General features: G+C 38.4%; 1 protein-coding gene across 3 annotated transcripts; it reads right to left on the bottom strand.

Annotated features, from left to right (window-relative positions):
• Positions 1-223: 223 nt before the first annotated feature.
• Positions 224-8,775, bottom strand: ptpn23b (protein tyrosine phosphatase, non-receptor type 23, b). Of its 3 annotated transcripts, none has more exons than XM_079441185.1 (20): positions 8,516-8,775; positions 7,890-7,964; positions 7,636-7,763; positions 7,444-7,520; positions 7,299-7,348; positions 6,445-6,576; positions 6,255-6,335; positions 6,019-6,144; positions 5,882-5,929; positions 5,610-5,666; positions 5,463-5,521; positions 5,278-5,357; positions 5,031-5,145; positions 4,862-4,927; positions 4,499-4,638; positions 3,913-4,218; positions 3,635-3,789; positions 3,351-3,502; positions 3,073-3,252; positions 224-2,859 (listed from the first exon to the last, which is right to left on the bottom strand). In XM_079441185.1, the coding sequence occupies exons 1-20, from the start codon at positions 8,597-8,599 to the stop codon at positions 1,350-1,352; spliced, it is 3,621 nt and encodes a 1,206-aa protein (XP_079297311.1). In that variant the 5' UTR covers positions 8,600-8,775; the 3' UTR covers positions 224-1,349. The 3 variants fall into 3 exon arrangements, with proteins under 3 accessions (XP_079297311.1, XP_079297313.1, XP_079297312.1); XM_079441187.1 differs by having other exon boundaries at positions 230-2,859; positions 7,605-7,763; positions 8,516-8,769; XM_079441186.1 differs by lacking the exon at positions 8,516-8,775 and having other exon boundaries at positions 230-2,859; positions 7,636-7,761.
• Between the last annotated feature and the right edge of the window lie 1,985 nt (positions 8,776-10,760).

The raw sequence follows: 10,760 nt of genomic DNA, 5'->3' as shown, positions 1-10,760 counted from the left end.
CTGGCAACAAACATGTAGTGTTAGCCATTTTCATGTTTACATGTAATAAGATACATCAATACTGTTCAATACTAGATTCCAGTCACTACCCATTACACAAAGTGCACTTTCTGACCTCTTCTCCTAATCATCCTCTCTATGACCTGTTTATGAGTACAGTTAGAGAGAGATATGAAAAATGTGTAATAGACTTGAAGTCTCTCCAAAAGACCTGACGCAACATGAGCATCCCTGTTTTATTATTTACAGACATTTACTGCAGGATGTACGTGTAGTAATTCTGTGGTTCTTTGTGCCTGAAGCAAATGAAGCATATTGATTTAATCGAGACAGCTCCAGCAACTCATGCTGAATGAAGGACACACTCATATTAGACAATCCTAAAACAACACTGCCATCATATGGCCATATTAGGGCAGTGTTACATTTAACAATGATACATTAGCACACAGCAGCATGTTTATTGTATGATACACTATAATCTGTTATATTTTGTATGCTAATATGAATACATGGTGCAAAACTTGCATAGGGAATCTGCTAAAGAGGACACTTAGACTCAGACTAGTAAAAATGCACTTTTCACAGTAGGAAAAAAACACTGATGTGACTTAGAGAGCAAACCCTAAGTACACCAAGTACCTGAGGATTGCTCCCAGATGTTCCCTATACAGTTTGACCAAGCTTTAAGTGAACAACTCCATATCCAGGTGGGTAGTGCTGATAACACAACTCTATAAATGTAGACATGTAAACACATTCTGAGGTTACAACTAGTTTAATTTCAGCTTTTTTATTATTAAAATTGTTACGGTGTATACATTGCTAAAAGAAAGCGGTTTTTACTTTCACAAAATTACATGTAAGGACTAGAACAGCTTTGTAAGAAAATGTTTCAGAAACAGTGAAAAATACATCCTAACAGAAACAACCAGTCAAATCTTCCTCATCATCGTTGTCTTCATTCTCATTACAGTGCAAACTAAAGTGCTATTTAGGAATAGAAATTCATAGAGTGAAATTAGACACAATATTAGAGGATTGCATAGAATTACAGTGTAAAAGCAGTTTTCTATTTGCTTGTAGTACATTTGCTAAGTCATAGTGTGTAATTACATTAGAAAGTACAGTGCAATTTTGTACTAGTACTGGCCATGGAGAAAAGGCAAGTATTAGTGTGTGTTCAGGCATCAGATTTTGTGTTGTGACCATAAAGGATCCAAATCACCAAGATCATCTTTTTTTGGCACCCCCTGTTGACGGTCGTCATTTTTGATTGGGCTCTGCATGGTATCCTGACTATAATTGATTGCATATGCACAGTTGTTTTAATGGGAATTAGTTTGGGACTAAATCCTGAGATTATCCACCTTGTTCTGGAGAGAATCCAGAATTGCAGTGGAGTCGGAACTTGGTGGTGCAGCATTTGATGTGGAAACCTTAACAGGTGATGGAGTCGGTATGAGGGTGCTGCCAAGTGAAGGTGGAACAGGATTGTCCATCACTGGGGCAACTGCTTGTCCTGATGACGAGTAAGCCACATTTTGAGGGCCAAGTATTTGGCTTTGACCAGGCGTGCACAGGGGCTGTTCCCCAGGTCTATTAAACATGGTGTTGAATTGAGATGGAATGGTCTGTTGGCCTGTAGGTTGCTGGCCCATGTGTGTTGGTGCAAATGAATACACATTACTTTGTGGAGGTATAACTCCTAGTTGCATTTGGGATTGACTGAGTGGACGAGGGCCAAAAGGAACTTGGGAATTTTGGCTCAAGGATGCTTGTGGTAAGACTTGAGACCCTGGATGTACTTGGTGAATTTGTTGCGGTTGTGAAGGTGGGAAAGATGTGGCGGCATAACCCATATAAAGCTGAGGCCGGTTTTGTGGAAGTTGTCCGGGGTGAAACTGATTGGAAAGAGTGGACTGAGGCTGAACTTGCCCTGGAATGAGGGCACCCTGAGGATGGGACACTGTCAGTTGGCCTGGTGGACCAAGCTGGGGTTGGGTATGTGGAAATAATGCTGACCGGTAACCTGGGGGAAGGCCAGACTGTTGCGGTGCTTGGCCTGGCATTGGAGGCTGGACTTGCCCAGGTGGAAAAGGCGGAAGGATTTGCCCAGGAAATGCACTTCTTGGTGTGATTGAGGGGATGCTTTGTCTAGGCTGGGTGGTAAAGTTTTGGCATGGTGCTCCCTGTATGATCTGCTGGACAGAGGAAGACTGAGGCATGCCAGACGGCATCTGCTGCCCTAGAGAGTTTGGCATGGATACCTGCGGTTGTCCTGGTAAACCAGGCCTAATGGAATTTTGGGGAATCTGTCCCATTTGTGGAGGCACAGAATAACCCCCTGCAATAGGCCCACCTTGCTGCCAGAGAGCTGGATTGTACCCTTGAGCAAGCACCTGTGGGGTGGTCGATTGGTTAACCAGTGGATGGACAGGTGTGATGCCTCCAGCTGGTCTTACCTGGAACTGCTGTGGTGACAGCCCAGGGATTTGCAGAGGTGCAGAGGGCTGGCCATAAGGAACCTGTGGAAGATGGTGGGTAAACTGTTGCCTGAGCTTAGGATCTGTAGTGGGAAACTGGGGGTTAGGAAACTGAGATGGTGGAAAAGGGTTTGCCCCTTGTGGCCAGCTAACAGGAGTTCCACCATGATGAATAGGATTGGAAACTACTGGAACACGAGGCAAATTAAGATTTGGATGGAGGCTTTGTAGTTCTTGTGGGACAGATTTAAAAGAACCAACAGAAGGACCTACAGACTCAAGACTTGAAGGGCCAGATCTAAGACCAACAACTTTCTGGCCGACCACAGGCTTTTGGGCTGCAGGTCTAGGAGGCGGCCCTTTTCCAATCTCCCTGCAGATAAAGCATGTGGTGAGAAAAATGGATGGAATCTGACATGGATTACCTTGAGTATTGAGTTGTAATAGTCTACTAGTTAATTATTTGAGCTGATAAGTAGGTTGCAGATTCAATCCAAACAGAGACCACCTACAATGATGATTTACTCACATCTTCACATACTAAAATTATTCAAAATATCATATCCTTCCACCCGAGACTACTTACTTTTCCAGCAAGGCAACTCGCTCTCCCTCTCTGGTTTGGCAATAGGACTTTGTTTTGTCCAACAGGGAGGAGGTCTTCTTGTCCAGATCCTGGTAGAAGTCTTTTCCCTCCTCAGCCTTCTTCATCAAGTCCTCATATGCCTCAAATGAAGTAATCAAGGCCTGCACTGTGCTGTTCCATCTTCAGGACAAAATTAGAGGATTACACACAATGCTACAGAAACAGATACTAACTTTGAAATTCAAGTTATTTAAATGTAAAAATACACAAACACATACTGTTGCTCTGTAAGCGTAAGTATCTTGCGGATGGGGGCGTACTGTACATTGGCTTCTGTTAGGGCTTTCAGGATGTTATCCTGGGCAACCATGTTTTGTTCTATATATCCCTTCAGCTGATCATATTTCTTTAACTGCTCCGCAAACAATGTCTGAAGCAGAAGATAGAAGGAAAGAGATCATCAGATGTTTAATATCTGTATAAATTATATCTGTATATTATATTATCTCTTTGTGCTGCTCTGCTGTCTATTAATTTTGAACAGTTTCAGTTGGTTGTTAACCTTGATCTCAGCACGATCTGTGGTTACAAGGACTCCAGTGATGTCATCTTTATGAATAAGGTCACGAAACTGGCTCTCCAATGAGATCCTCTGCTTTCGCATTTCATCAACTTTGCCAAGAATAGTCTTCATCTTTTGCAGGGATGACATTTCATCTTAGAGGAAAGGAAAGAATCTTCAACAACTTTTGTATGAACTAATGACAGATCACTTCTATTTATCTTTCAATCTTCTAATTGCATAAGTGCACATGTGCATAAGTTAAGAAACACTTATACCTTGACTGAGTTCTGGCTGGGGCAGGCTCTTCCTGAGTTCCTCAATAGATCCCTGTAACAGACGTAGGTTTGGTATGTGCTGGTTCATGGCTTTGTGGAGCTCGGTGTTAGAGTTGCTGGCTGTCTGATGAGCAGCCTCATATTTCTTCAACTCTTTTTGAATATCTTGAAAGACTGCAGGCCTTGTCGGTAGTCCCTTCTGCCCCACTACCTCCATCAAACTCTTCTCCCCTGCCTCATCTTCCTCAAGGGCACTACGGACCTCATCCAGAGATGAACCCACATCGGTATAAACATTAGATAGTGCTGCAACACACACATAATTGAATGTCATCAAATCCATAAAAAAAACAAAAAAACAAAACAAAACAACAATAGTAGTAGATAGGAATTTGTAGGTTATTTGTTCAGAATGATCAAAGACACAACAGTTCACAAACTACATATAGAATTCTTATTTTAATGTTGGACTGACTGATTAAAAAAAAGAAACGTACTGCAAAATGTCAGAATGCACATTTAATTATCACAAAATTCATGTTTTTGTCCTAATTTTAAATTTGCGTGTGTGTATCTCCACTCTCACCTTGCATGGCCTGAACGAGGTTCTTGACAGTGTTTGGTCGTACACTGAGAAATGCACACTTTTCCAACAGCGCGTCTGGCAGAGATTTAAACATGTCTATTTTATACACAGAGTCACTGCTTAGAGACTCCATAAATTTCCTGCACACAGTACGAGAGAAAAGAGGAAAACATTTCAGCTACTGTACAAGCCTATAGATACACAGGGGAGATTTGCTTAAAAGGTCAGTTCACCAAAAATAGGAAATTCTATAATTATTTGCTCATCGTTGTTGGAAACCTGAAAGACTTTTTTTTTTTTAAGGGTGAGTAAATGATGACAGAATATCCGGTATTAGTTAGTATTCGTTTTTGAGTAACTTACTCAAGGATTTGGTTTTTATCCTCTATTTTAGCCACAATGTCCCTAAGTAACTTTGCCTTCTCCTCACTAAGAGAGAGAAAAAGGGAAGAAAAAGACGCAACAGTAACAAATATTAACTTTCCACATAGATTTTAAACATTAAAATAATGTTACTGATGCACCGGCTGACCTGTAAAGAGATGAGGCCTCATGAGTTGCCATGGGTACAAGTTTAGAGAAGAGGTCAGGACCAGTGACACTTTGATCAGTTAGGTTTATAGGCAGAGGTTTCACCAATGATGCACCTGCATGGCAGATGTCATAACAGTACCAAAGGAAGCAAACATGAACAAAATTATGATTTTTAAATGCATTATATTTTATCCTAATAATAATTTATTATATTTTTTAAAGAAATATTAGAGCTGCTAGTATACCTTTTACTGCAGCCAATGTGTCCAGACCAGGCACAGACTCGTGGTAAATAAAGTCATTGTCTTTCTTAGCTGAGTTATATCTGAAACAGACAGAAAGTACAATGAAAATTATCTCCAAATGAAAACACATAATAATAATAATAATAATAATAATAATAATAATAATAATAATACAAAAGTCTTACTTTCCACCAATCACATCCATTGTGAATTTCAAAGCTTCCTGTACAGATTCCGGTTGGCCCTGAAAAGGTCAATGAATAAACATGTAAATGTGCTTAATAAACACCCGGATTGTGTGTATCTGCGTGCATGTGTTTGAGAATCTTTACCTTACTCTGCTTTATTGCGTCATTAAGTTTGTCCAGGGAGGACTGAAAGTAAGCAACCTGTGGAGAAACAACAGTGGCCTCACACTGTCATCAGAGGATATTACCCTCATATTCTACAGAGATGAAGCTGAAGACCTCTTTTAAAAAGTACACCAAGTGATGTTTGAATAAAGTTGTATATCACCCAGTGAAACTATTACTTGGTGCACATTCAATTATGTCAAAAACTATGTACAGCTAAAACATGTTAACACACACAAGCATGTACTTACTGCTTCTCCATATTTCTGCTGATCCTCTGACTGCTTTCCCATGTGTAACTAATGAAAATAAAATGATGTATGGTTTATGAAAACAACAAACAACTTTATGAAATTGCATTGACATATGGTGAGTGTAGAGGTCTCACATTTGTGATGGCACTGAAGTAGCTGATCTTCATGTTGACAAGCTTTCTCCACTCTTTCTGAATCCTTCCCGGCACACATTCAGAATTATCCAACACCCTCAGACAATCCTTATAATAACCACACACCTGCAATCAGACATTACATTCGTGTTGATAGTGGCAAGTGAGTAACAAGAGTAAATCAAAGACCTGCTGTTATCCTAATAGATGAGCAAAATATGTACAGAACGTCTTACCTGAGCACAAATCTTTGCTATTAAATGACTCTTTCTGTTGTCTAGTAAAGTTTTCTCCAGGAGACACTCTTGAGCTTGTGCCTTCAGAGAGAAAGACATAAAGGTTATAGAGGTTGTCCGAATCAAGTGCATTTTCCTAAGAATGTTGGAAATTCAAACGCAGCATTTGTGTGGTAGACTTTGCGTTTACCAGCATGAGGCTGATGTTGACTGAGAGTGTCTGGCTGCTCATGTCAGAGCTGTAGCTGTGATTAAAATGGTCTCTGAGGTGAGTGAAAGCCCCGGCAGAACACTGGAAATGCGTACAGGACACTTTCATCCCCTTAACACACCAACATATAAGCACAAAAAAGGAACAAAAGATTAGCTTGAGAAATTTCAATTACTTATATTATTTTTTTCAATGTTAATTTATTGATCTGTCAATTATTTTATGATATTTCAACATTAATGGCTATATTCATGGACAAACTCTTACAAATACTTTAATAAATTACAATAAATTAGCAATACTATATTTACAAAGAAACAAAAGTAAGTCAATAAAGAAAAATAACTATGTATGAATTATATACAATCATTCAATTGATATTTGACAACAATTTAAATTATTTTCCCAGGAGAAATGTAATAAAAATAACCATTAATGTAATTCAAGTTAAAAACATTTTTCTAGAATAATTTAAAGCAGGACATTCTAATAATATTTGTTTTACCGTTAAGGGAGACTTTGAGGAAGAAAAAAATAAATAAAAAATAAATAAATAAATAAATAATTAATCACAAAGGCATTTTTTCTCCTTTCAGTAAATATAACAAACTAACGTCTAGATCTTACATTTATAACTGACGGACTTCATAAAATTTGTTATGGATGCATTCATTCCATTCGCCGCTTTTTTGACAAAAATATAAGTCAGTATCGGTTTAACATTAGATGTTGATATTTGACATTTTGTAATTTCCAAATTAAGTGCTTTAGCAGCTCTATCTGCCTGTTCATGTCCTAATTGCAAATGTGGAGGTGTAAATGTGCATGTTCACCTCTTCAGATAGGCGGTTATCCACAGTTCCCAGCAGTGAGTGCAATGCACCTAAAATGCAGTAGAGGGATTGCTGATGATTAATGTCCAAAACATTTTTACAGTAATGAATATCTGTGCTAATGCTTTGATTGCATTTAACTCACCCAGGTTATACAAGACACAAGCTTGTTCATAATTTATATCCTCATGTGTGACATTCCTCTCAGAAAAGCCATCAGTCCTGCAAGCAGAATGAAAGCAGGAAAGCTATAATGACATGATCATCAGACATCTTGCATATTGACAGTAGCAAGTATGGCCTCACATCAAAATGAGAACCAACTGCAACGTTTTACCATGTCACAGGCACTGCAGCCTCCTGGCCGGTAGCCATTGGAACACGACTCTGCAGAAAGTGCAGCTGACCACAGTATTTTCTAAGAGTGTTGCAACCCTCAAAATCCCTCGGGATGTTTACCACACTCTGAGAATGAGAGAGATTTTCAGTGAAATCTTCATCAACCTTTTTAAACTGCTTGCTAACTGCAACGATATGCCACAGTGTGCAACTACATTACCCACAATCCCACTGATCACACCACTAACCGACCTGCCTAAGTTGCTCCAGCCTCTTCAGTGCCTCACTGTAGTTCTCCGGGTTCTCACCATAGTTTATTTGAATGTACTGGGAAAAAAAGAGGGAAAAGTATGCGGTCATCTTTTAAAATACTGTATAAAACATCACGATCATACAGCATCCTAGTGTTGGCTCAATGCAAATGTGTAAAAATAAGGCTAGCAAATGTGAGGGAGGTCATTTGGTTTTCAAATGACCATGTTACACAAGCTATATGCTTACGTTACAAGACCATCAGAAAATATACATTTCACAATAACTGATCTGAAGGCTGATCTGAGTCATTGTTGTTATGCAGTATTACACAGGAAAGATGATATCTTTCAAGATAAATCATATTAAATAACTTGTTAACATAAAACGCGGACAGCTATTGCGCAATATTCCAGGCGTTTCTTTATGCTTTACTTTAATCAAAATATTTACAACCAAACATGTTTTCTTGAGAATACTACGCTATCTTAGCTGGTAATAATTTTTTATCGTTTTTTAAAATCTCTCAACACAGACATACGACCCATTTTTATAGGTTTCAGAGCTCAAAGTGTAACTTCGTACAGAAGAGGCCTTGTCCTCTGGAGCTGATGACTGGATCTCACCTGTCTGACGGTGGGACTGAACTGAAACTCTCCCGCTTCCTTGAGCTCCAGCCAAATCATCGGCATCTTGGGAACGGCCTCCATTTTGCCACCACGAAGCTTTGTTTCAACTTAACCAAGTTTTCGGCGATTTCATACAATTTGTTTGTAATTCTCTAAAAAGACGAAGCTAATTATGTCTCGATTTGCTCAGAAAACTTTACGTCTAGTTCCGCCTGACGCTGCCACCTTTGACTTTTCTTCACAACAAATACGTCACCGGAAGTACGTCACCACAGAGAAGCGATTTAGATTAGCTTTATTACTTTGTGCAAATTTTATATCCATAAATGCAAATTCTCAAATTGTAAACCTGTCTTTGTGGTATTTTTAAGAGACATTGATAATTATATTAATCTAATAATAAGAAAGCTATGAAGACTGTCAGAATTTGCTCTGCACTTCAAGTTCTCGTGTAGGGAATATTATGTGAAACAATGTGTTAAGTGTTTTTTTACTGTTTTATTTTGTTGTTGTCTGTTCAAGTGTTATGTGGATATTCTGTATTTTGTACTGTTTTGTATGTTCTTGATTTCAGCAATACATTTTTATTACTTTATGTTTGTTACTATGTTGATAACATTTTGATGTTGATAACTTGCTCATTTTGTGGAAGAGGAATCTATCTGTACTCAAACCGTTTAAATAAGTATAAGTAAATAAATAAACGTTAAATATTTGAAGTTTGATTTGTAATCTGAAATAACCTAGTCTTTCGATCTCCGAGAAATTGTTTATTATAGTACTACATTTCATGTGTATGACTGTATGTTGTCAGTTCCGTCATTTTATATATGCCACTTTTTATACACAACATTTTTACTATTTACCTAATTTCAATTAAAATCATTTCATATTTATTAAACTAAATAGAGCAGGCGACGTTATCCAGATGTATATAGTTTAGAAAAATAGTATTGTGGCAAATGTTATTTTAACGCTCATATTGATTGAATTTTGCAATTCTTGTACACTTTAAGTATTGTTAAATGCTGTATTTGACAGAAATGCTTTATTAACGTTTGGTTTTCCCTCGTGTTTATCCAGTCACGTGTTGTGATTTGGATCCACTAGGAGGCAGCAGTGCACCAATCTTCGTCAGTTTTTTGATTAAGCTGAATTATTATCAATCATAACAGCGCTTTATGAAGTTAATAAAACCCTCACAATGAAAACAAAACGACAAACAGCCTACAACATTTAAAATGTCTGTGTGTAATATAAGTTGTGCGCTGTCGATAAACTGTGCTGATAAAAGCTGGTAGAAAGATAGGCTATTTAAAAATGCTTAAAGGGTCAAATTTAAAAGGTAGACTGTAGGAAATGTTCCCTTCCTTTTCTCTATAGGTCTCTAAAATGTGTTCTCATAAGCATTATGTTTATTTCTCCTGAAGATAAACTGTGTGATCAGAGCTCAATAGCTCAAGATACACATACATGTGACAGTACACAGTGAAAGGCCATAGGGAATCATGACTCTCTCTCACACAACACACACACACACACTTTTAATAGATTCCTTACACATGGTTGGTCCCGGGCCTTTGTTGCTCAGATCTTTTGTCCTGCATCTTTCCCCCTCCAGCTGCTAAAAGACTTATTTTCAGAGCAGGGAAATGTCACCTGTGGGTACATGTGTGAGTGTGCCTTATGTTTAAGCTTGTGTGTCAGATGGTTTATATAGCAGATATACTTAACCACATGGGGGCTTTACTGTGGGTGTCAATGGTTAGGCTATAAAAAAGAAGAGCTATAACCTTAAGACAAGTTGCACATATTTAAAATATACTTTTGAATTTTTATAAAATATCTTTTACTTAAATTTGTACATTCACTGCATTATTTTCTTTATTCGCTACTGGAGAATTTGGAGCTTGCAGTAATTGTTGACACGTCTACTGATGCTTGGACCTGAAAATGAATCGTGTAGCAAGGTGACACATGATGCATCTGGAAGATCTGTTTGGAGAACAACATGTCTCACTCTTCAAGTCCTTGTTTCTCCAGAGGTGTCTAGAACACTGGCAGTATGTATCGATTGTTTAACATCCCACAGTCTTTCCTGAGTGTGAGGCCTCCTTTCCTCCCTCTTCTGCGGGGTGGGGTGCTAATCTGCCTGCATGGGGCGGCCATGACATTTACCCAGGAATTATGGGAACATAATAAACTCTTAATCAAAGAGGCAATGACTTCTGCACAGAGCAGA

Source organism: Barbus barbus, assembly GCF_936440315.1.
Source record: "Barbus barbus genome assembly, chromosome: 19".
Classification (NCBI taxonomy): Eukaryota; Metazoa; Chordata; class Actinopteri; order Cypriniformes; family Cyprinidae; genus Barbus; species Barbus barbus.
Note: the sequence above shows the minus strand (reverse complement) of the source record. Positions and strands in the feature narration are given on the sequence as shown.

Excerpts from the sequence above, each read along its gene's own strand:
- ptpn23b (XM_079441185.1), bottom strand. The coding sequence starts at position 8,599 with ATGGAGGCCGTTCCCAAGATGCCGATGATTTGGCTGGAGCTCAAGGAA. Across the intron at positions 7,521-7,635 it reads GCTGCAGTGCCTGTGACATG|GACTGATGGCTTTTCTGAGA; the intron begins GTAAAACGTTGC and ends TTCTGCTTGCAG. Across the intron at positions 4,639-4,861 it reads GATAAAAACCAAATCCTTGA|GAAATTTATGGAGTCTCTAA; the intron begins GTAAGTTACTCA and ends TACTGTGTGCAG.